The sequence below is a fragment of the Rattus norvegicus genome, chromosome 1 (assembly GCF_036323735.1).
Source record: "Rattus norvegicus strain BN/NHsdMcwi chromosome 1, GRCr8, whole genome shotgun sequence".
NCBI classification, from domain to species: domain Eukaryota; kingdom Metazoa; phylum Chordata; class Mammalia; order Rodentia; family Muridae; genus Rattus; species Rattus norvegicus.
In genome coordinates this window covers 114,908,709-114,932,314 of record NC_086019.1, presented here as the reverse complement: position 1 = coordinate 114,932,314, position 23,606 = coordinate 114,908,709, and the positions used below count along the sequence as shown (strand labels likewise).

The following is a 23,606-nucleotide window of genomic DNA, read 5'->3' as shown; positions in this document are numbered from 1 at the left end:
TAATCGATTATTTTCATGGTGAGAGCATGGCATTGTGCAAGCAGACCTACTGGCTGGAGGAGCCAAGATTCCTACATATTGATGCAAAGGCACAAGGAGGAAACTATCTTCCCCAGGAAGCAAAAAAAGAGTTTATATTCTACAATGGATGGAACCTGAGTGTAGGAGATCTCAAAGCCCAACTCCATAGTGACAAACTTCCTCCAACAAGGACACACTTCCTCCAGTAAAGCTACACCTCCTAATGGTGCTGCTTCCAGGTCAAAGCATTCAAACACATGAATCTGTGGGGGCCAACCCTATTCAAACCTCTATAATGTCCTTCAATGGAAGAATGAAGAAAATGTAGTACATTAATATAATAGAATATTACTTGACTGTTAAAAAGTGAAATCATAAAATTCTCAGATAAATGGATGCAATTGGAAAAAAGAAAGCCAGAATCTGGAAAAAAACCAAATGTCCTTCAACAGAGGAATGGATACAGAAAAAGTGGTACATTTACACAATGGAGTACTACTCAGCTATTAAAAACAATGGCTACATGAAATTTTTAGGCAAATGGATGGAACTAGAAAATATCATCCTGAGAGAGGTAACCCAGTCACAAAAAACACACATGGTATGCACTCGCTGATAAGTGGATATTAGCTCCAAACTCAGAATACCGAAGAAACAATTCACAGAGCATATGAAGCTCAAGAAGGGAGACCAAAATGTGGATGCTTCAGTTCTTAGAAGGGAGAACAAAATACTCACGGGAGAAAATATAGGGGTAAAGAGTGGAGCAGGGACTGAAGAAAAAGTCACCAGAGACTGCCCAACCTGGGGATACATCCTGTATGCAGCCATCAAACCCAGTTACTATTGCTGATGCCAAGAAGTGTTTGTTGACAGGAACTTGATACGGATGTTGAGAGGTTTTGCCAGAGCCTTACTGATAGAGGTATAGATGCTCTCAAGCCAACCATCAGACTGAACACAGGGACCCCAATGCAGGAGTTAGAGAAAGGACTGAAGGAGCTGAAGGGGTTTGCAACCCCATAGGAAGTACAACAATATCAACTAACCCAAAGCCCCAGAACTCCCAGGGACTAAACCACCAACCAATAGTACACATGGAGGGACCCATGACTCCGGCCACAAATGTAGCAGAGGATGGCATTGTCCAGCATCAGTAGTTGGAGATCCCCTTGGTCTTGTGAATGCTCATTTCCCCAGTATAGGGGAATGCCAGGGCTGTGAGGTGGGTGTGTGGGAGTGGGAGACTTCACAGAAGCAGGGCAAGGGGAGATGGGAGAGGAGAAAAAGGGATAACATTTGAAATATAAATATATACAATATCCTATAAAAAGGAAAAAGAAAAAAATCATCCTGAGTGAGGCAATCCAGATAGATCCTAGGGGCAGGCCCCTCAAATGGGAGAACAAAACAGGGAGGAAGAAGAGGGAGATGAATGATGTAGAGAATATGAGACAGCTAAAACTAAGCCATTTGAGGTCATCTGGAGACCTAATAGAGCAGAAGCATCCTAAAACATAAGTGAAGGCAATCTGAATGGAATCACCAAATAATGTGGGAGGTGGCCTCCAAACTGAACATCTCATTCACTAAATGAAGCCTCCAGTTCCCGGGAATGGGCTACATCTAATCAAGTTCTTAGTGAGGGGGGTTTCGTAGGAAATCCCAAACAACCCATGCTATTGCCAAGACTACTGTTTGCTCTCCACAAACTGCTTTGGGTTAGGCCTATTGCTGAAAACACCTACACAAAACTTTAAACATGGAGAAGTTGAACTGGTACCTACATAGAGCCTTTGTCCTTACTGACTAGTGGTACTGGAAGGCAGTCTGCATGTTACCAAAGGAGAAAGGTAAACGCTAATACAGTTACAAAACCTTAGATCTACAATGATGACTTCCCTGCAAGATGGGCTAGTGTGACAGTGGCACAAAGTCTTTGGGTCTAACCTGTTGCGGTAAAATTAAAAAAAGAAAAAAAGGCTTCCTTCTATCCTGCACTAGGTGCCATCACTGTAGTACCACATGCATTTATGGGATATTTTCATCTCAGGCAACAAGCGTCTCACCCGCTAAGGTCCATTCCATATCACACTGCCAATGGCTACTCTCTGAGCCTGGCAACAATCTCTCTACCTATATAGTTCCCAAGGCAGGTTGCCACCATGCTAGACTCACACATCCCAATTCTGGGGCGGGCCCATTGTGTCTAGCCACCACACACTCTCTTGAACTCAATTAAATCGCCACATGAAAGAACACAGAACACAATAACCTCTGATCCAATTGATAAGATATACGTTTCTCATCAAGATATATAAAGCCCTATATCAGAATATATTGCATTAAATATCAATTTTCATTCTTGCGCCTTGCTCTTGCTCTTGTCCTCTTGCCTTCTTGTCCTCTTCCCCTTTGTCCCTTCTCTCCCCATCCCCCTTCCCTCTATGTGTTCATGGCTGACCTTTACACCTCTTCTCTTCTACTCTTCTTCTTTCATTAAACCTTTCCACGTGGAAAAAAAATCGATTTTCAATGAAAATAAAAGGAAGCCAAGGTGAAGAGCTGAGAACCAACAATAAATCTCTCTGTGGTTCCTGAGTGTGGTGGATACAATGTGATCAGGTTCATCATGATCCTGTTACCACATCTCAACTTTCTCTTACCTCCAAGTGAGACAATAGACTTATTCCATCAATGCTAATAAATTGAAGTGCTTCTATCAGAAATTCTGAAATATCAGTAAGAAAAGTAACTAATATATATGCCCAGGATCAGGATTGCTGTGTGTTTATACTGATTGTTTATATAAGGAACGTCCACAAGCTTACCATGTATATGACTGACTTATATTCTCAGCAAAGCACACAAGTACCTTTGTAAAATAAACAAGTGGGCACTTGTCTCTATTCTACTCCATAGGTCCGTGCATCGAGATTCATATCAATATCATATTGTTTAACATAAGATAATTGAAGAATAGTCTATACTAGCATATGGTAATGCCTCCACTTTGGTATTTATTTTTTAATTGTTGCTTTTTTCTTTTATTGAAAATAATTTTATTTTCCATACATTATACTCTGATTACGTTTTACCTTTCAGTAGTATTCCTTAAAGGATATAAGGCAGGACCATCATGATTTGTTTAGTTGGGTTTCTTTTCTGTTTTTTAATCTAGAAAAGTTTGGGTCAAGGAATTTTTATGTCTATATCAGTTTTAAGATATTTTTGAAAGATCTTTGAAGATTATCATATGCATTTTCATAATAGGCATTTTGATAGACATCTCATTGAATCCACAGTTCTCACTGGTCAGTGTAAAAGTTTTACAATGTGCAGTCTTTCGTCCATGAATATAGGAAGCATTTCTGTGTATTTCTTTAACTTATCTAACTTTTTAAAATAATATTTGATAGGCATTTTCCTTTCTTTTGTTAAATGTATTTCTTTATATCCAAAGCTATTGTAAAGCATTGCTGACTCATCCATATTTTCTAGTTCACTATTAGGATGTAAGAATAGGGTTCACATTTGCTTGTGAGTTTTGTATCTACAAATATGACTTAAAAGTCTTTCTGGTAAAGATGTTTTTGATTTTGATATATTTGGTCATGACATCTGCAAAAGTTACCTTTTGAATTTTACTTCTCCCATTGGGATGTTTTTCTTTTTCTTGTCTGATTACATTTATGAGCACCCCCCTATACCATGTTGAGTAAAAATCATGAAAATGAACATCCTTGTCTTGATCCAAGGGTCAGAAAGCTTTTGACCTTTCCATATAACATATAGAATTAGGTTTTAGATTCTGTAAGCAATCTATATGTTAACAAATAGTCCTCTTTTTCTTAATTGGTTCATCTTTTCTCATGAAATGACTGCATTGTATAAAGTGCCTTTTGTTCATCTCTTGGTCATGTGGCCTTTATCCTTCATTATGTTTTTATTTATGCTTCCATTACTAATGTGAATATTTGAATCATCCTTAAATTCTGGTTTGTAAAAATACTTTTTTTTAATCATGACTACACTCTTTTAAATTTGCTGATCTGATAAGTTTAATATCATTTTGTTTAGTATAACTGTAACACTGTTCATAAGACAATTTCTTCTCATCCTCTCCCAATACACACTCCATGTCCTTATTTGGTTTGTACAATACAAATACAATACAAATAAAATTCTGTTGTCCATTATTACTTACCATTTAGAATAATCAATGAATTGGTATCGATCCTTTTTTATTGACAAACGTATTTAAAGAAATCTCTTCACTAAGTATTTCTTTGGAAACTATTACTTTTATTTGAATTCCTCATTAATATAAATGATAATGAAAAATTTGGTCTATATTTTTAAATTAAGAAATTATTTATACATTATAATTATTGAGATTATAATAATTTAGAATAACTTCCTATGTAGTACTAGTATTCTTGGATATATAATTACTTATGTCTTAACATGTCTTATTTATGTAATGCATAACATTTTTATCTGTTCAGAAAATTTAGATTTCTTACATATTTCTAATAATTTACACGATCGATTATATTTTAAATTATTTTCTCATTTCCTCCGCATTACTATTGCTTATATACTGTTGGTTTTTGAAGCTGGATGTGTAAAGTTGTTTTTACTGTCTATTCAGAGTAGTATATGATGATTTCATTTATGCTTGCCATATCTTTGTTCTGTATTTTTATTTAGAAAACATTAGTATTGTGCCAATTACTTTCCTTAAAAGTTATTTTGTATGTATTTTTTCTAATTTGCTCACTATAAATAGTAATACTTTCAATTTTAAATTTAACATCTTATATACATTTTCCCATTCTTTTAATTTTATTTTGTCCTATGTAAGATTCCTTGTTAATGTAGTTAAGCTGTCATAATTCGCTGTGGTTTCTAATACGTTAGAATTTTCATTAGTTTGGAACCTTGCTTTCCTCCTTGCATTTCGTAGTCCTTTACTAGTTCTGTCGTTATGTGTGAATAGCACATACATTCTTACCACACCTGATGTAGAGCTTTGATAACTCCCCTGTCCCAGAATGGCCCAAGTTGTCATTTCTCATGAAAAATCAGTTGCATAAAGAGTTCCAGCTCAGGTTTTGGGGCCTCAAGACCTGACACCATTACTGAAGCTATGGGGCATTCACAAAACATGACCTATCATGACTGTCCTCTAAAAGACCCAACAAGCAACTGAAAGACCCAGAATCAGATATGTGCACCCAACTAATGAACAGAGGCTGTGGACTCCTCTGCTTGAATTAGGGAAAAGCTGGAGGAAGATGAGGAGGAGGGTAACCCTGTAGGAGGACCAGCAGTCTCAATTAACCTGAAACCCTGAGATCTCTCAGACACTGGATCACCAATTAGGCAGTGTACACCAGCTGAGATGAGGCCTCCAACACATACAGCATAGAACTGCAGGTCTGGGTTCAGTCAGAGAAGATGCACCTAACCCTCGAGTGACTGGAGGCCCCCAGGAAGTTTAGAGGTCTCATGGGGTGGGTGGGGTGAGGACATCCTCATGGAGATGGGATGGCAGGGGAGGGGGGAGGAGGATGTATAGGCTCTGGAACAATCAGAGGATGGACCAAGAGGGGAATAAAATCTGGAGTGTAAAAATTGATTAATTAATTAATTAATTAATTAAAAGAAAATTCTTGCTCCAGGAATCTGATGTTTGAATGGAAAGCTACTACCCTATATGTGCTGTTATCCTGTTATCACCATGGCTTTCCTTTCATCTCCTTATCACTTTGCAGGGAAGATCAAAGAAATCCAAAGAAGTCCTTTCATTTTTGCACTTAGAGACATCTCAGGAAAAGCTTTCTTTGAAGTTGGTCACCTAGAATCGTTGCTTTATTCTCTGAGCTGCTCTTTTAGTAATGCAAATATTTCATGATTTTGCTATCACATTGGGGAATGAATGTGCACATTTTTTTAAACTTCAATACAGGAATTAAGCAAATTGTATGGTCTTCACATCATCCCACTACCCGAAAACTAGCAATTTAAATTGAATTATTTCCCAGCTTATGTTGAAAATGTTATTTTACTTTATAATATTCCAACAAATATAATGCATAAAGGATATGTATTTTTTGCTATAATACAATCATTTGCTTCCCAACACAGGATCATTCCTAAATGTGTTCACATTCACTTTCTATATGCCTAAATAAATATAAATATAGGGAGGTGTATGACTTTTAAAGTATTTAACACAGTTATCGTAAACAACAGAAAGAACCTGACTTAATGTAAGAAAATACAAGGCATTACCAAAATTGAATTGTCTTGTAATTATTAATGAGGATAAAGTTTGAAATGGTTAATTAGTGATCACTGTTAGATGGGTGATCCAGCTCACTGCTGCAAGAGGACCTTTTGTAACTCGGAATCTGAGATCAACTTCATACAGCTAATTGTTAGCCTGTAAGAGCAGCTTATAGAAATCCATGTATAGTATCTGGATAGTGTAGTTAAATGATTTTGATTAGCATTGAGTTAGAGCTGAAACATTAAAACATCCTAAATGATTAAGAATAGACCACTTTACTTGAATCTTTCCTTGTCAGATATAAATCCTATGTCATCCTTGATAATGCTTAAGGTGAAATTAGGAGCCAGTATTGGTGATGATAGCCTACAATTTTGATGTTAGGTACAATTCATTATCCTCCCTGCTTAGAACCGTGTGTGCACAGAATCATAATTACCCAATGAATAGCTTTATAAGAATCTCAAGTAGTCAATAAGAGAGCCTGAGAAAAATTAAATAACGATATATGAATATGGAGTTAAAATAGTGAGCAGAGAGGGAAGGATAGAGCAGCATTTTCATGTCTACTATAGACTGTATGCCAGATATAATTATACTTTTAATATAATCCTTATTATTTTAAAGTTATACATTGTTTTAATTGGATAAATGAGCAAACTGGCAGAGTTTGATCAAGCCCTCAAAATACATGGCGCAACAGGAATTATCCTTAGAATAGCAAGCTCATACAGTTCTTACAGACAGTTTCAGGCTTAGTAAAAATGTTAGGAGGATAGAGATAAGGATGCTAAGGCTTTAAGGAAAATCTATGAGAGAGGTACTGAGAGCATGTTGGCTGGATCACAGGGAGCATACTCTGCATCCATGACATTTCTACAATTGGTTATTCTGTCTTTGTCCTGTCTCTTTCAAGAGTAACAGTGGTCTCAAAATTCTGTCTGCATAAAGTGTGGGAATCGCTGTGGTTTGTGTGTTAGTTGCTCTGCCCACTAGCAAGAGAGGTATTTACCTCCTGTGAGTCATAACTCTTAAGGAAAGAATCAATAAAGCAATATGGCTTTATTACAAGGGTCTGAGAAAATAGTGAATAGAGTATGTCTGTTCTCAAGGCCATTGCTTTCTATCAGATTAAATTTCCCAAGATAAAGTCAAATAAAGTCTGTGGTCAAAGCAGAAATGGGATTGCAGACAGAACCATCCAACAGTCTAATCAGGTATAAGAAAGGAATGACTAGGCAAGTACTAAAAATTGTCCATTCTTTTATAAGGCATTTGGTGTTCAGATTAGCCAAGCATTAGGACATCCAACATAAAATCACTGAGTGTTTTCATGCCATCCAAGTATGTGTTATCTTGACAGATGGAAGAGATAATGAGAAATCCTTAACAGGAAACAATCCGGCACACAGCAGAGCAGACCGTCATTGTGAGAAAGGCTGCCCTTAGGAATCAGCTTGTCTTGGGTGACAAACTGAACTGAGTTTCAGAAGCAAAGCTCTACACTCGTCTAAATTGTTAGAAGTTTTGCAAATAAAAAGTTCACGACAGTGTTTGGAGTGCCTGTGATTCCAGTAATTGGCCAAGATGGATACCTGAATAAATCTTGTTTCTAGTTTCTAATTCTGAGGCTTTATTTTATTGGTACTGCAGAGTCTGTTCAAAGAACTATGTGCCAACCAAGGACCAGTCTCATTCTGTCTAGCCCGATAATGCACTTGAAATGCACTTCTCTAGTTTCTTGCCAACCTCACTGTATCCACAATGGATTTTATACTTTCAGGACCGTGCTTTCAAATAACAACAAACCAGCTCAGGAATAATGACCTCTAGCCTCTCTCCAAACCACTCCAGACCTGCCCTCATGACCATAGGGGTAGATACCCATAGCGTGGGTTAGCTCTTATGTCTTATGGCTACTGCAGTTGTTCACCCAGCCCACCTTAACCCTCTTTATCTGTCTCAATATTGCATTGCCTCTGAAATCACAGTGGGGTCGCCTGTCCTATTCTGCTTGGTGGCCAGCTCTAGCCTTCCCTATGTGGGCCCTGGGCATGACATACCCAGTTATGGTAATCCCTCTCCTCAGTAATGTATTCAAATCTGTTGACCTCTTAACACATTCTTATACTATATGTTATATTTTAAAAAGCAGATTCAGGCAATAGGTACGAGATAAAAATCTTATCCGTTTAGTGGTACAAAAGTGAGCGTGGGAAATGAAGTTGAGATCTCTATCCCAGCATTGCTTCGGGACCCTATTTTCCTGTTGCTGGTGAATATCAGTGGTAAGAGTCAAAGTGCGAGGGTCAAAAGGACATCTTCTTGAAAAGATGTGGTGATCAGTTGGCCCATTAATCTGTGTCTTACCTTATGAATAGTTTGTAGGACTGCTGACTAAGCACGTGGTATGGGCTTGCCCCTGAATGATTCCAAGCCATGGCTGTCAGAGACAGCCTAAAGACTTGCATAGACTAACTAGCTTACACTGAAGCTTCCATCCTATCCACTAAGCATTAACGTGAACCTGAGCCAGTTCCCTCCCTCATCTGCCTCTCGGTTCATCCCTTACAGAGAATAGTAGGAGATAGAAGACCCTCCAATTAAAATTCATCTTTTCTTATATTAAATTGTGGCAAAGTATTATTCTGATCACAATGATTTAAGCTTCTTTAATGGTGACTTTATTTTTATTTTTAAAGGTGTATCTTTATAGTAATGTGAGAAAAGGAAGAAATGAGTTCTCAAACCCAAAGCTAATAGGCAAAGAAGAAATATAAACACACTCACTGTGGCCTGGTGTTTCTCGGCTTTCTCAGATGTCTCTTTAAGCTGATTCTGCAGGGCTTCCTGGAGAGACTTCATTTCTTCCCTAGGTTAGTAGAAAAACGAGGAAAGGGATGATACATGTTTCCACTATTTTCCATGAACTTTACAAAAAGAAGTTTGTATATCTATCTAAATTTAAGGAGCAGTTAATTATAATTATGAAAGGCTACACAGATACAAAATATGCATCTAAATACTCCAATAACAAGGGACTGTCTTTCATGAAAATCCTAAAAGCTGGTTATACTTAAGGGAAATTGTCTTGTTATTGTCTTCTTTAGGAATCCCACAGTGTGAGTCACTGTGAACAATGAAATATGTTTAATCAACCAAATGTACTAATTTGAATTGGAAAGCTAATTTCACTAACAGCATGTAGGGCAGGAACATGCTGGGTCAAAAGTCATTATAGACTTCTGAAAGAAATTATTGTAACATTCCAATCATCATAATTGATTAATTCTATAGCATTCTGGTTTAGATATACTTTATATTCCTGAGAATTATTTCATGGAATCATAAGGCAAAGAGATTTAGTTCTAACTATGGATTTATAAGCACAGAAAAGAAAATATATGACTATATATGCATAAACCCAAGATCATTAGTATGCACAGAATATATCTTTTTAAAATAACAGGGGTTGGTGGAGAAAAACAAATATCAAATTGTCTCTCATATCGTTAATGGAAGTCAGGAAAGGTTTTCAGTGGAAGAGTTGAGGCTCTGAACAGATGATAGTAATGCAGTGAATATGAATGAAAAATGATGTGTGTGTGTGTGTGTGTATGTGTGTTTGAATGTTATGATAGAAGTCATTATCTTATGTGCTAACTTAAAATGATTATTTTCTGTATTCCTCTTAGGAACTTAGAATGCAAGCATATTGAATTAATAATATTTACTTGCCTTGACTTGATTTTATCATCCAAAATTTCATCTCAAAATATTATATTATAGTATGTGTGTGTGCATGTGTGTACCATAGAGTGCACATATATGTTTATGACCATGCCTAGAGAAGCTGTCCAAAATCAACAAAGCAGAGCACTGTTCTATTCCATGAGAACCAAAACTAGTTTAAATTCTGCAGTCAATTGCAAGGAGGCTAGCTTTGTTAATTTGTATAAGTGATAAAGTTCCCTCCTTGTAAATTTCTTTATTTAAAACTAGGCACAATAATATAGCCATTTTGTAGATTTGTGGCAAAGTTTAAATGACCTAATAAACCAAATGTTTAGCACAAAGTCTGGAAATGCAAATTACTTATTTTACACCCATTAAACAAACACCCCACCATATAAAGACCTCATGCATACACATATTTAGCAGGATGCCCCACAAGATGGGGTGTTACCCTTTCCACTAGTGGGCACATTCTCCATATTCTAGATTTCTGCTCTAGGTACTGTGATTATGCAAATTTGAGAGAGAACAGTCAGGGGACAGAGACAGAGAGACTGAGAGACAGAGAAAGAGACACACAGAGAGAATACATTATTTTGGAATCATTCATTCCTGTCCTGTGCAAATTCTTAATTCATAGTCTAAAGTTAAATTCTAGCTTTCTTGGGGAGAGTTACATATATGAACACTTAAGTGTGGAATAGCAAATTTTAAAAAGATATTTTGTGACGTAATAATTATATATTATGATAATATATAAATATTAAATACAAAATAACATAAAATAAAATATCATTTGTAATAGATATAAATATATTATCTAGCAAGTCAAAGTATGATACCAAATCAAAGTATGATATCTGGGTCTTATAGAAAACTGGTGTACTAAGGGGTGGTGGCATCGTGTCCATCGCATATGCACTCTCACCTCTAGGAAAGCATTATACCACTTCTACTGAGAGGGAAAACAGAAGGAAGGAAGAACAATAGGAAGGATGGACAGAAATGATCTTCCAGTGCAGGTTGAAATATGAATTATACATTCAATGAAATAACTTACTTTTCATTCTAAATTTTATATTCAAACTGTCCATTGCTAGTCTTAAACTATGAATAATATATTTAATAGTTAATAAATTATTTTATAGAAGGTGAAGGAATAAAAGTATCTTGTATTCTGGTATCTAAAGGTGAAGAGGGAACAAGACAAAACATCATCGAAACTTGTCACCACATTTTCTTCTGTCTTCTATAACCAACCCAGTGTTCTCCAGCTTTAGGTGCCTGCCTCACAGATTACAGATCCTAGGCTATGAGGGAGATGATCCCAGGCTTGCTGGCTTCAGGAGGATTTAACCATATAATTAGGCCTGGCTGCTTCACAGCCCCCTTGGTGCAGAACTGAATCCCTAGTTCTAAGAATGGTGGGTTCCTGTGACACGGTGAGATTGTTCACATGCTTGGTTATATTAGTCTAGGTCTCCATATTATGCACGTATTGGGAGGCTTCTTTGTGTAATGTTCACTTATATTTTTCTCACAGCACAACATGAATGTCAGGTGGTAATGAACTGGTACACCCATCAGTAACTTATAGGGAAAAAGTTTGCCACTCCCCAGTCTCCCTTCTGGTTTTGAGAGAACATGCCAGTGGTCAATACTCTTATAGGGCTTTGAGTCCTTGTTGCCTCTAATAACCCTTCCCTCTACCCAGCAGAGAGAACAAAGTATGTTTTCCCATTTATTCTTTACACATTATAAGACACCCCCAGGGTCATTTCTCTGCTTCCATCATTTTAATAATGATATAATGTTGATTAATATCTCTCTGTCAACCCAAGGGTCTTCTGGGAATATTCTCCAGTCTGTTATATATATTTTAAAAGGTACTATTCAATAGTTAATATAGGTTCACCTATCATCTATATATTAATGTCATTATCAGGTACTTATCAGCTATTTATAATCTATTATTTTCCTCCCTGTCTTTCACATACACATACATACACATTTTTCTTGGTCTCTATTGTTAGAAATAACCCCCTCACACACACACACACACACACACACACACACACACACACACACACCTTTTTGTATGGCTATATATGAATATATCATATACTCTAGATTAATGTAAAATTTGTCCCAGATACATAGAAATAGTCTATTAACTTGTTATTTGTTCATGAAGGGAATTCCAGGTCATTCAATTTGGTTTTGGAGAAATTATCTACTGTTATGGACAAAATTTACTGAGATTCCTATGCTGATTTTAATGGTAGACACAAAGTCAGTTATTTATTTTCAACAAGTTTTGTAATTTTGTATAAAATTCTGAAATTTCAATACGGCACATCTGCTTTATTTCATCTTTTTATTGGAACAGATGTTCAGTCATCTGAGAACTTGTGGGTAATACAGAAGTGTAGGTGATTACTTAAATATATTGTATAGACTTAACGCCATTCTCCCAGTTGGACTAAGGGTTTTGTATATTATTATAAACAGACCTAAAAACCTAAGAAAATAGAGTCAAGTACTACACTTTTACTCAGGCACCTTACCTGTGCCTTCCTATGATAAAGGCTAAATTTTCTGAAACAATATGATTCTAACAAAAGAAAGTCTTCATTTCCTAGTTTTCCCTGTCCCCTTGGAACCATAGCTTCCCTACTGTTGATATCTCCTTTTCATCCTAAATGGAGTTAGCATAACCATTCTCCTGAAATTAAATGTTCCCCTCCCTGCGAGCTACTTACTTTGAGGTCTCAATGTTGGACACTGAGATCTACTCTGGGCCATCCCCTAAAATATTTGACTTCAGACCCAGTTCTCTCCAGTTTTGTTAATCACTGACACCTGATTTGAGTTATTCAGATATTATTTTTGTAGGCTTTTTTCAATCTTTTATTCATTTGCTTTTATTGAGATGAAGTCATTTGTTAACATAATAATTTCCACAATTCTTAGTTTATTTTAAGCAACAATTACTCCCTTTGTTGACACATTTTTCAATACAATGTTGGATTGTTGCTATGTTGTTCAATAGATACCACATACTTTTCCTTTTTTTTTTAACTGAAATCTTATAATTTTGACCAAATTCTACCAACTCTGAACACTTCAAACACCCCAGTAGAACAGGAAGACTATTAAACTCCCCAGTTCTAAGAGGTCAGTGTGTTTTATATTCATTCAAACTCCCTTTTAAAATAAAACAGATATTAAGATAATGAGCTGTGTTTTGCAGACAAGAAACCCAAAATACACCATTAAAAAACAGTCTATCACCCAGACAGTAGATGACTGAGGTGATAAACTACCAAGCCTGTGGCTTATTGTTTTTGTTAAAAGAAATTGTGAAAAAGATAATATAGGATATAAAACTATTTTAATATTAGTATCTAATAATGTAGAGCCAAAACTCACCATTGTACATAATAAAGAGTAATGTATGACACTGATATCTTAACTACATTCTTTTAAAGATTTATTTATTTATTATATATAAGTACACTGCAGCTGTCTTCAGGCACACCAGAAGAGGGCATCAGATCTCATTACAGATGGTTGTGAGCCACCATGTGGTTGCTGGGATTTGGACTCAGGACCTCAGGAAGAACAGTCAATGCTCTTAACCACTGAGCCATCTCTCCAGCCCTCTTAACTACATTTTTGACCTAATCTGAAAGCATGTCAATGTCAAAGACAGGTTTCAGAGTCAATATATAAGATCATCAGTGGAGACCCAGGTTGATGACTGGACTTAAAATCAGGGACCTGTTCTGTTACTTGGTATGTGTAGTTGCCTGTTGATCAGAAAGCCAGCTTGGAATTATGTGGACACTGAATTTGATGAATTTTTATAGTTCAGACCCCAAGAATATAGGTCTCAGCAGTTTATGTAACTGCTTCTAGCTTAATTAATTTGCTCAGTTGCTGTCTAAAATGTAGATGTATGGTACGAGATAACTATTTACACAAAGTCCGGTATAAATCTCATATGCACCCAAGTGTACACAGAAGATAAGTTTATACATAGTAATCTGTTTTGGTAAACTCCCTGGCTGTATTTTAATAGTGTTGTAAAATAGAGGGGGTAGGTGTAGGGGTAGGGAGGAAATATTAAATTAAAGGAAAATAAAATAATAGAAACTAATATAGAACTCCCATCTTACCTTTGTTTCTGGCCTAACTCTAGAAGCTTCTGAACATCAGTTTTGGAGGATTGCTCATCATTTTTCAAAGACTGGAAGAGAAATGAAGAAAAGGCACCTTATTAAGATAAAACACTGTCATTCACTTGTATTAATATTGTCAATATTTAGTATCAGTTTTGAAGGCAGTTGGTTTATTAAATGAAGCTATGAAAATGAGTTCCCTCAAGTATTGATGGTGCCAAGGATGTACACAGGGGTTCCTGGTACACAGTAAGACATGTTCACCTCTTAGTACACGAATGGGTTTGGACTGATATTGGAGAAAAGAGCAATATCCTGCAAATGCCTCATTTTTCTTTTTTAAGAGAATCTTGAAAGTTTTTATTTTAGGTGCGTGTCTGTCTGCATGCTCATGTGATATGTGTGTTGTGAAACCTGTCACGGTGCAGATCTGCAGGTCAGAGAACAGTTATGAAGTTACTACTATTCTAGATTTACCTGAGTTCCAAACATGAAACTCTGGTCACCAGGCTTGACTGGCAAGCACCTTAACTCACTGAGCTATCTCATGTGGTCCTCTTTATAAATGAAATTAAAAAATACCTTCTCTAGTTCCTTTAATGTTTGTCCTCTAATTTGAATTAGTTCTTGTGTCATTATAACAGATGGAAGACCGCGTAAAATCTTTCCCGTGTAGGTGAGGGAGGAACGTGATTGAAGTTGAAAGCAGTCAAAGGCACATACATGCTCGTTCATTCATGTCTATGTCTTATTTCTAAGTAACGTGTTAGGATACATAATGACAGAAGACCACATAATTTTATGACTTGTCATTATACATAGGTGTTAAGAGAATAACATATGATGCTTCAGTCATTATCACTTAGATACTTGTAAATTAAAGATTCAAAGGCCATAAATTAGATCAGAAATGTTCCCCCAGTGCTTCTTATACCAGGATCTTTCGTATTAAACCTTTCCTAATAACTTTCTTATTTATACTCAGAAAACTGTTTAATAAAGTAACCTGTCATGTTTGATATTAAAAGTTTAAATAAAGAGGCAATAACAGTTTCTACAGAGTAGCTGTGAATGTTGGAAAATGACAACAGTGTAGCAGTGAGTCCATTGTTCCTAGATGTTTAACAGACACCTACCCTGAATTATGGAAAGACTTATAAAGCATGCTGCTGCCTGAAGAGTGTTTCAGCCTGGTGTTCAACAGAGAAATTTAAAACAGTGTTAGCTTTACCAGAGATACCTAGGGGCTGAGCTGACAAGGACTAACTGACAGTATCTCTAGGAAGTGTCCAGTGGGCAGCACTCCATGTACTTACAGAAAACAGTTTCTCCCACCAGACCAAGAGGGCAGTATAAGGAAATAAAGTGGGAAATCTCGGCAATCAGAAGACTGACTGATCAATGTCTGTCATGGATCATCTACCTGGATAGATAAAAAAGTCAACCCTATGATTGCTTAATTTAATAAAATAGTTATAAAATGCATAAGGGGGCATTTTCATTTATGAGTTAACTCAGATGAGAGGAGGTAGAAAGAGATTTAAAATGTGTTATGTATTACTGACTATTGCCTACATTTGGGGTGTTTTGAAGAAAATGCAGATTGAAAAGTCGGAGGATTCTACTAAAATTTGTTTTTTTTTAAACCCTAGCCATGGAGGTAGGGATATAAGTAAGTACAGTGCATAATTAAAACTATGATTCATTAACTGGCTGTACACACAGTTCAGCAATAGGAAAGCAATGGATCAGATGACATCAGTGATGGATAAGCTGTTTCATGTACTTACTTTGTCTTCAGCAATATCCAGTGAAGAGTATACCATTATTTCACGATGATTTTGACTTGTTTTTTTAGTGATAAGAAGGTAGATTTACCAACTTATTAAATAACATACTTATCGATCATCTTATTGATCATACATATTGATTCTCCTTCTACACAGGATAAAGTTATGAAGAGGGACAGCCTGGAAATCCATTTTCAAAAGTTAGATTTCCTGCTTTAAACTAAAAAGCAATTAAAAAGCAAATGAATATGCAGAACAAACAAAAAGTCTAAGAGGAATCTGGAGAGAGTAGTTAAGAGCACTCTCTCCTCTAGCAGAGGACCAGAGTTTGGTTCCAAGCACCCACAAGGAGGCTAACAACTATCTGTAACTCCAGTTCCAAGAAATCCAACACCTTCTTCTGGCCTCCACATGTGTTGCATGCAAATAGTGTCCAAATATGTGCAGGCGAAACATTCATTCATATAAAATTAAACAGAGAAACAAATGCTTTTAAGAAATAAGAAAACTCTAAAAAAAGTTAGTAAAATACTGAAATAAATATATAAGAATACATGTTTGATGTATTAAGGAACTCTGTCACCTGGATAGGATGTGCCTGTTATCTTGAATTCAAAGTGACTGGGATTATTTCCAACATCTTTTCCCAAAATTGGGCCTAATTTCATCTTATTGAAGACAGGGTATGTTTTTAATTCAGCTGAGCAGCTGGTAGAGTGCCTGCCCAGCTTGTAGAAATCTCCAGATTCCAGGTCCAGTGTGATTTGAACAAATGCACGTAGTAGGAAGCACATGTGATCCCAAAACTGAGGACCTGGAGGCATGAGGATCAGAAGTACATATTCATCACTGACTCCTTAGCAAGCTCAAGGCCTGCATGAAAGCTAGAGCCCATCTTAAAAGCAAACAAGCAAAACAATAAAATTTCCCTAAGGTTGATGAGAAAGGATAGATGTTTGTAGCCCATGCCTTGGATGATCTCCACACTCTTGTAATTAACTCCAATTTAACTCAACAGTTCACCAAGAAAAATTACAGGAGCACCATTGCCTATATTTATATAAAAGAATTATACTATGCAATGCCATTGAAGATTTAGTATATGGTAGGTGAATGCAAGGTGCAAAGTCAGACATCAAAGTACTATTCTTTGTCTTATATTATGTGGGACAGTTTCTGCGGGATGTTGCTGGTTCTCTCTTTGGGATGTAAAGACATTTTGTTCACATTTTGTCAGGAAATTGTCATTTTGTCAGGAAATATATAACATGTAGTTATATATTTATTTACTTTATGTTTGAAATCCAATGTCACCCTTTGCTTATGAGAATGAACTTACCCACATCCTGAGATACACTTAAGCATTCTGCTCTTCATTTTATAATGCAAACAATAGCATGCTGCTTTTGTGGAGAGTTTGCTAAAAGGATTTGTTAAGATAAACAATGGAAGGCATCATGTGTGAAACGTACCACAAAACAACAAACAAAAGAACCATTTTCAAAGTTTTAACAACATTTCAGTGAAGACTTTTATGCTTTCACAAAACAGAGCTCCATAAAAACTTTTCTTAAGCAACATTCTAGTTTATAAGGAGACACGTTGATTTAGGAAACAGTCCTGGGAAAACTAATCACTGACCACTCCAGGGCATTTCACCATATGCTGCTGATACGATATGCTTCTGTGCCAGGTGTTCCTTCCCCTGGAGAACAGACAGGTGTCTTGATTATTCCTCCCAGGCTTGTTTACCTGCTAATTTTCTTTTCAGTAATCTGTGTCTTTGGCTTTGCCAAATAAAACAAAATCGATCCGTCGCCTCTTGAATCCTTCTATTTAGTTTGCAGAAATTTGATGCTTGGATTCCTAGCACTATTTTTCATGAACGCCTAATCCTTTTACCTGTCAGCATGTTCTACAGCAGCGTGACTAGTTTTACTCTTTCAACATTTAGCACAACTTCTGCAACATGAGGTTAAATGATAAGTTCAAATGCAGGCACTGCTCATTCCTTACCTGTGTGATCATTCTAAACATTATAAAAATATTAGTTTTCATGTGTACAATAAATATAAGCTATGGAAAGATAAGTCAATATATGAGCTGGACCAAAGTCAATGAACTAGTGGCTGACTGCACCATCAGCATTTCTTCTCTACCAAACATCATGGCATCAGCGTATCATAAAGACTTTGAGGATCAAGATAATATACAGCCTCATTTCTGTGGTATGTGGAAAGGCTCTGAAGCAAAATAGTTTACATTTAATCTCTAGAGTCCTTACCGATTTCCAAAGAACAAGGAACTTTCTGTAGACAATATTGCTTATGCAAGAAAAGTCACATCAAGAGTACCATCTCCTACATTTATTAAAAGAATTGCATCATGGAATGTCACTAAAGAATTTAGTATATGGTCGGTACTCAGTGAATCCAATGTGAAAAGTCAGACATCAAAGTACTGTTCTTAATTGCAGAATGTTGTGTCTCATAATATTTTTTTCCTTTAGGAATAAATTCTGCCTTCTGGTTTTGTGTTTTTATTGGATTCCTGTGGGTTCGGACATGTATGTATCTGTGCCCATAAGTGTTTCTTGTGCTTTTTCCTTGGCCCCTTTCCTTCTCTTTTAGTCCTATTCTGATTACCTTGCTTTTATCTTATTATATTTTGCTTTATTATTATTATCTCTTAGATTCTGTTTGTTTTCTCCCAAGAGACAGAAAGGGGTAGATCTTGATGGAAGGAGAGATTGTCAAGAACCTGGAGGGGCTTGGGGAGGAAAAACCATAATTAGACTATATTGTATGAAAAAACCCCTATTTTCAATATAATAAAAATGTATGTTCACAGGAGAAACAAAGCACTATCAAGTGTTTGGAAAAGATTTTTAACTGTGATGTAGGTGCACATGCCTTTAATCCTATCACTTGAGAGACTGAGGCAGGCAGATCTGGTCTACAGAGTGAGTTCCAGGACAGCTAAGGTTACACAGAGAATCCTGGTCTTGAAAAACCAAAAATGAACTCTCCCCAAAAGATTTTTATCTGAAATAGACATTTCTTTTGTTCTGTCTTATTTTAAACATGGTAGTCTCCTTTAACATTTATCCATTTCTATAGAGAAGTTGTTCAAGGGATATTTAGAGCTGTCCTAGGGAAAATCTGAAATTCTCTTCCAAATATTTCATTCATAATACCTTTCCATCATTTTATAATAAGAAGAACACAGGGGTCAAATTGATCTTGGAAGCTGGTAGGAACTGATGGCTTTTGCCAAACACACAGTTTTCTCCTTTTGATGTTTGGAAACTGCAGGTCTCTGAACCATTTCAAAGCCTATTTCATTTCAAAGCTCAAATAATAATAAATAATAACTGGAGTGGTCAAGCCCAGAGATGTAGAGAAAATTGTTTAAAAATGCATATCCGTCCCATGGGGGTGAATGGACTCCTCTGCTGCTGAAAACATTAGTGTCCAACTCACCTGAAGGTTGACTTTGATCCCGTCCAGTTCCCTGGATGTCTTTGTCAGCTGCCGCAGGACCGTGCTACGTTCCTTAAAGACTTCCTTCAGCTGCTTCTCTAGCTCTTCATAGTCCTGTCTAACACAGAGAAAAGGGTGTGAGAGCCCTCTATACATTTCCATCTGACCTCAGGCATAACCAGAAAGCCTGAGAGATTCAGGAAACTAGACTAAAACTTTAATGGGCATTTCTATATTAAAGACTTCACGTTCAGAGAGAACTATTCAGACTGAGGGTTTCACTGCATGCAAATTTAGTTTACCAGCTTTAGTTTAGACAGGACACAGTTTCCACATTACCATTTTTTCTAGGAATTTAATATTTGTTGCAAGAGAAGGGGTGTGGGGAAAGATCCCAGAATCTTAGGTAGGTTTTCGTACTGAGAAATACACTTGAGGGTAGAGTTAGAAAGAAAGCAGGGTCTCTGGATTTCATCCTTAGTCGACAGAGACGAAAACCCAAGGGAAATGAACCCTCTTTCAAATATGTTCAAGAACTGCTATTGCATTTTAAAGGCATGACAGGGAAAGGAAAAACATTATGGAAGTCAGTAGATGAATACAGAAATTCCAGTGAACCAAAAAGGTAAAATTTATATAAAAGGCAAAGCTCATCATGAAGTATATATGATTTGTTTGTGTGTACTTGTGACCTTATAGGGCAAAGAAAAAGGATTTTCTAGTTGAAAACAAACAAAAACCACCCCACCCTCATCTTATGCCTAATAGAGTGATTAACTGGAAGATGTAAGAGAACGACAACAAAATCCAAAGAGGACTTCCCAAGAAAATACAAAAGATACATTTATTATGGTAGTAAATATGAATTAGGGAAAAAATGGAGAAAGTGCTTGTAAATTATTAGTGGCAATAAAGTTATTTTAAATAAACAGGTGTCAGCTGTGAAACCCTGATGAAAGAGTGAGAGATCTGGTTGCTGGTCAGAAAATATGGGAGAAGGGGGAAAGACACACCAGCCTTTGGAGTGATGTTAAGACTTGGGTATGCATTTGAAGAATAAGGGGTTAACTAAAAATGTTCTAGTAAGGCGGGGACAAGGTAAAATTTGTGGTTTGGAAAGTTTTCCCTGACCAGACAATTGAGAGTAAAGCTGTCCCAGAGTGAGACGTAGACAAAGAAGCCAACATGCAGGTCGTCCAGGCTAGAGTACCTGACTACATTAGATACAAATAAACAGGAAGCATGAGATTGGTTTTCGTACATCAGAGGAAGAAAAATGAATATGAAACCTGTGCTTGTAAATTATTTTGCATTTTTTATTTACATTTTAAATGTTATTTCCTTTCCTGGTTTCTCATCCATAAACCCTCTATCGCGTCCCCACTCCTTGTTCTTCTATGAGGGTGTTCCCCCACCTAACCACCCACCCCTTCTCACCTACCCACCCTGACATTCCCCTACACTGGTGGGCTCCAGGCTTGGCAGGACCAAGGACTTCTCCTCCCATTGGCGCACAACAAAGCCATCCTCTGCTACACATGCAGCTGGAGCCATGAGTCTGTCCATGTGTATGTACTCTTTGGGTAGTGGGTTAGTTCCTGGGAGCTCTGGTTGGTTGGTATTGTTTTCTTAAGGGGTAGCAAATCCCTTCAGCTCCTTCAATCTTTCTCTAACTCCTCCAATGAGGACTCCATTCTCAGTTCAACGGTTGGCTGTGAGCATCTGCCTCTGTATTTGTCATGCTCTAGGAGAGCCTCACAGGAGACAGCTATATCAGGCTCATGTCAGAATGCACTTCTTGGCAAAAACAATATTGTCTGGGTTTGATGACTGTATGTATATGGGCTGGTTCTCCAGGTGGGGAATTCTCTGCATGGCCATTCCTTCAGCCTCTGCTCTAAACTTTGTCTCCATATCTCCTCCTCTGAATTTTTTCTTCTTCCTTCTAAGAAGGACTGAGATATCTGCACCTTGGTTGTCCTTCGTGAGCTTCATGTGGATTGCATCTTAGCTGATTTGAGCTTTTTGCTAATATCCACTTATCAATGAGTGCATACCAAGTGTGTTTTCCTGTGATTGAGTAGCCTCACTCAGGATGATATTTTCTAGTTCATTCCATTTGCCTATGAATTTCATGAAGTCATTGTTTTGTTTTGTCTTTTTTGTTGTTGTTTTGTTTTTTCTTTTTTTTTCGGAGCTGGGAACCGAACCCAGGGCCTTGCTCTTGTTAGGCAAGTGCTCTACCACTGAGCTAAATCTCCAACCCTGAAGTCATTGTTTCTGATAGCTGAGTAGTACTCCATTGTGTAAGATGTACCACATTTTCTGTATCCATTCCTCCGTTGAATGGCATCTGGGTTCTTTCCAGCTTCTGGCTATTATAAATAAGGCTGCAATGAACATAGTGGAGCACGTGTCTTTGTTGTATGTTGGAGCATCTTTTGGGTACACGCCCAGGAGAGGTAGGGCTGGGTCCTCAGGTAATATAATGTCCAATTTCTGAGGAACCTGCAGACTGATTTCCAGAGTGGTTGTACCAGTCTGCAATCCCACCAACAATGGAGGAGTGTTCCTCTTTCTCCGCATCCTCGCCAGCATCTGCTGCCACCTGAGTTTTTTTTATCTTAGCCATTCTGACTGGTGTGAGGTGGAATCTCAGGGTTGTTTTGATTTATATTTCCCTTAGGCATTTGTCGATTCTTGGTCTTAGAGCATAAGTCATTGGTGTTTTGTTCAGGAAATTTTCTCCAGTGCCCATGAGTTCCAGACGACCCCCTACTTTTTCTTCTATTAGTTTGAGTGTATCTGGTTTTATGTGGAGGTCCTTGCTTCACTTGGACTTGAGCTTTTACAGGGCAATAAGATTGGATCGATTTGCATTCTTCTACATGCTGACCTCCAGTTGAACCAGGCAAGGATGTAGAGAAAGAGGAACACTCCTCAATTGTTGGTGGGATTGCAAGCTGTTACAATCACTCTGGAAATCAGTCTGGAGGTTCCTCAGAAAAGTGGACATAGTACTATGTGAGGAACCAGATATACCACTGCTGGGCATATACCCAAAAGATTCTCCAACATATAACAAGGACATATGCTCCACTATGCTCATAGCACCCTTATTTATAATAGCCAGAAGCTAGAAAGAACCCAGATATCCTTCAACAGAGCAATGGATACAGAAAATGTTGTACATTTACACAATAGAGTATTACTCAGCTTTTAAAAACAATGACTTCATGAAATTCATCTTTTTGGAAAAAGATATTTACCAATCCTACATCTGATAAAGTGCTAATATCCAATATGTACAAAGAACTCAAGAAATTATTTTGCTTTTATGTACTTTTTGGATGAACATGGCAGTTAATAAAAAGATGCTGTGTTTCAGATTTCAGGAACTTTTGGAACAAGCGCTTCATCAAGAAGTCACAGAGCGCTGTGTAGTGAAAGATGGTTGTATTCAGTTGTAAGCTTGCCTAAATGAGTACTGTTTTTTCTTACTGTTAGTTTGTGTGTAACGACAGCAACAAAATTGATACTGGCTTTACACACACTCTTGTGTTATATCGTGTAGTTTATACAAAGCTTTGACCCCGACGCAAATGATAAGGTTTTAAAAATGAGTAGTGTCTTTATTCCTGAAAAAGGTTTTATTGAATTTCATGGGTGTTCCACAGAATTATAGAATAATTTGCGCTGTAGAGTTTATCAGTCATTAGCAAATTTAGTTCATCTAGAGTAGGTTTCAGTGATGATTTTTGTCTTTTTTTTTATTTGCTAAATGAAGGTATTTGCTACCCTTCAGCTTCTTATTGTCCAAAAGGAAACTGGAGTGGTTCATGGGTAAGAAGCATACTATGCCTCAACGGCCCTGACACAGACCTGATCAAAAAATGATTAGTCAATAATCATACTCTTACAGAGTGTCACTGGGGTTCATAGGTCAGACTGACAAAATCAAATAACATAATAACAATAGCTCATCCCTGTTTCTTCCAAATGTACAGTATCATTTCATGTCTGTGGTTTCTCTTATACCATAAACATAGCCCCAGATAATCATATAGTATATTACAAATCAAATCGACTGATAAAA

The 23,606-nt window shown here is 37.0% G+C and overlaps 1 protein-coding gene across 6 annotated transcripts in view; it reads right to left on the bottom strand.

Moving 5' to 3' along the window:
* Positions 1 to 23,606, bottom strand: part of Luzp2 (leucine zipper protein 2) — a 386,349-nt gene that overhangs the window by 187,060 nt on the left and 175,683 nt on the right. For 5 of the 6 annotated variants that reach the window (XM_039100990.2, XM_039100987.2, XM_008759472.4 and 2 more), the window contains exons 2-4: positions 19,511 to 19,628; positions 14,236 to 14,306; positions 9,110 to 9,191 (exon numbers count right to left, since the gene is read on the bottom strand). In XM_039100990.2, coding sequence (XP_038956918.1) covers positions 9,110 to 9,191; positions 14,236 to 14,306; positions 19,511 to 19,628 — 271 coding nt within the window. The remainder of the gene's footprint in view (positions 1 to 9,109; positions 9,192 to 14,235; positions 14,307 to 19,510; positions 19,629 to 23,606) is intronic. The other variant, XM_039100991.2, reaches the window with a different exon arrangement.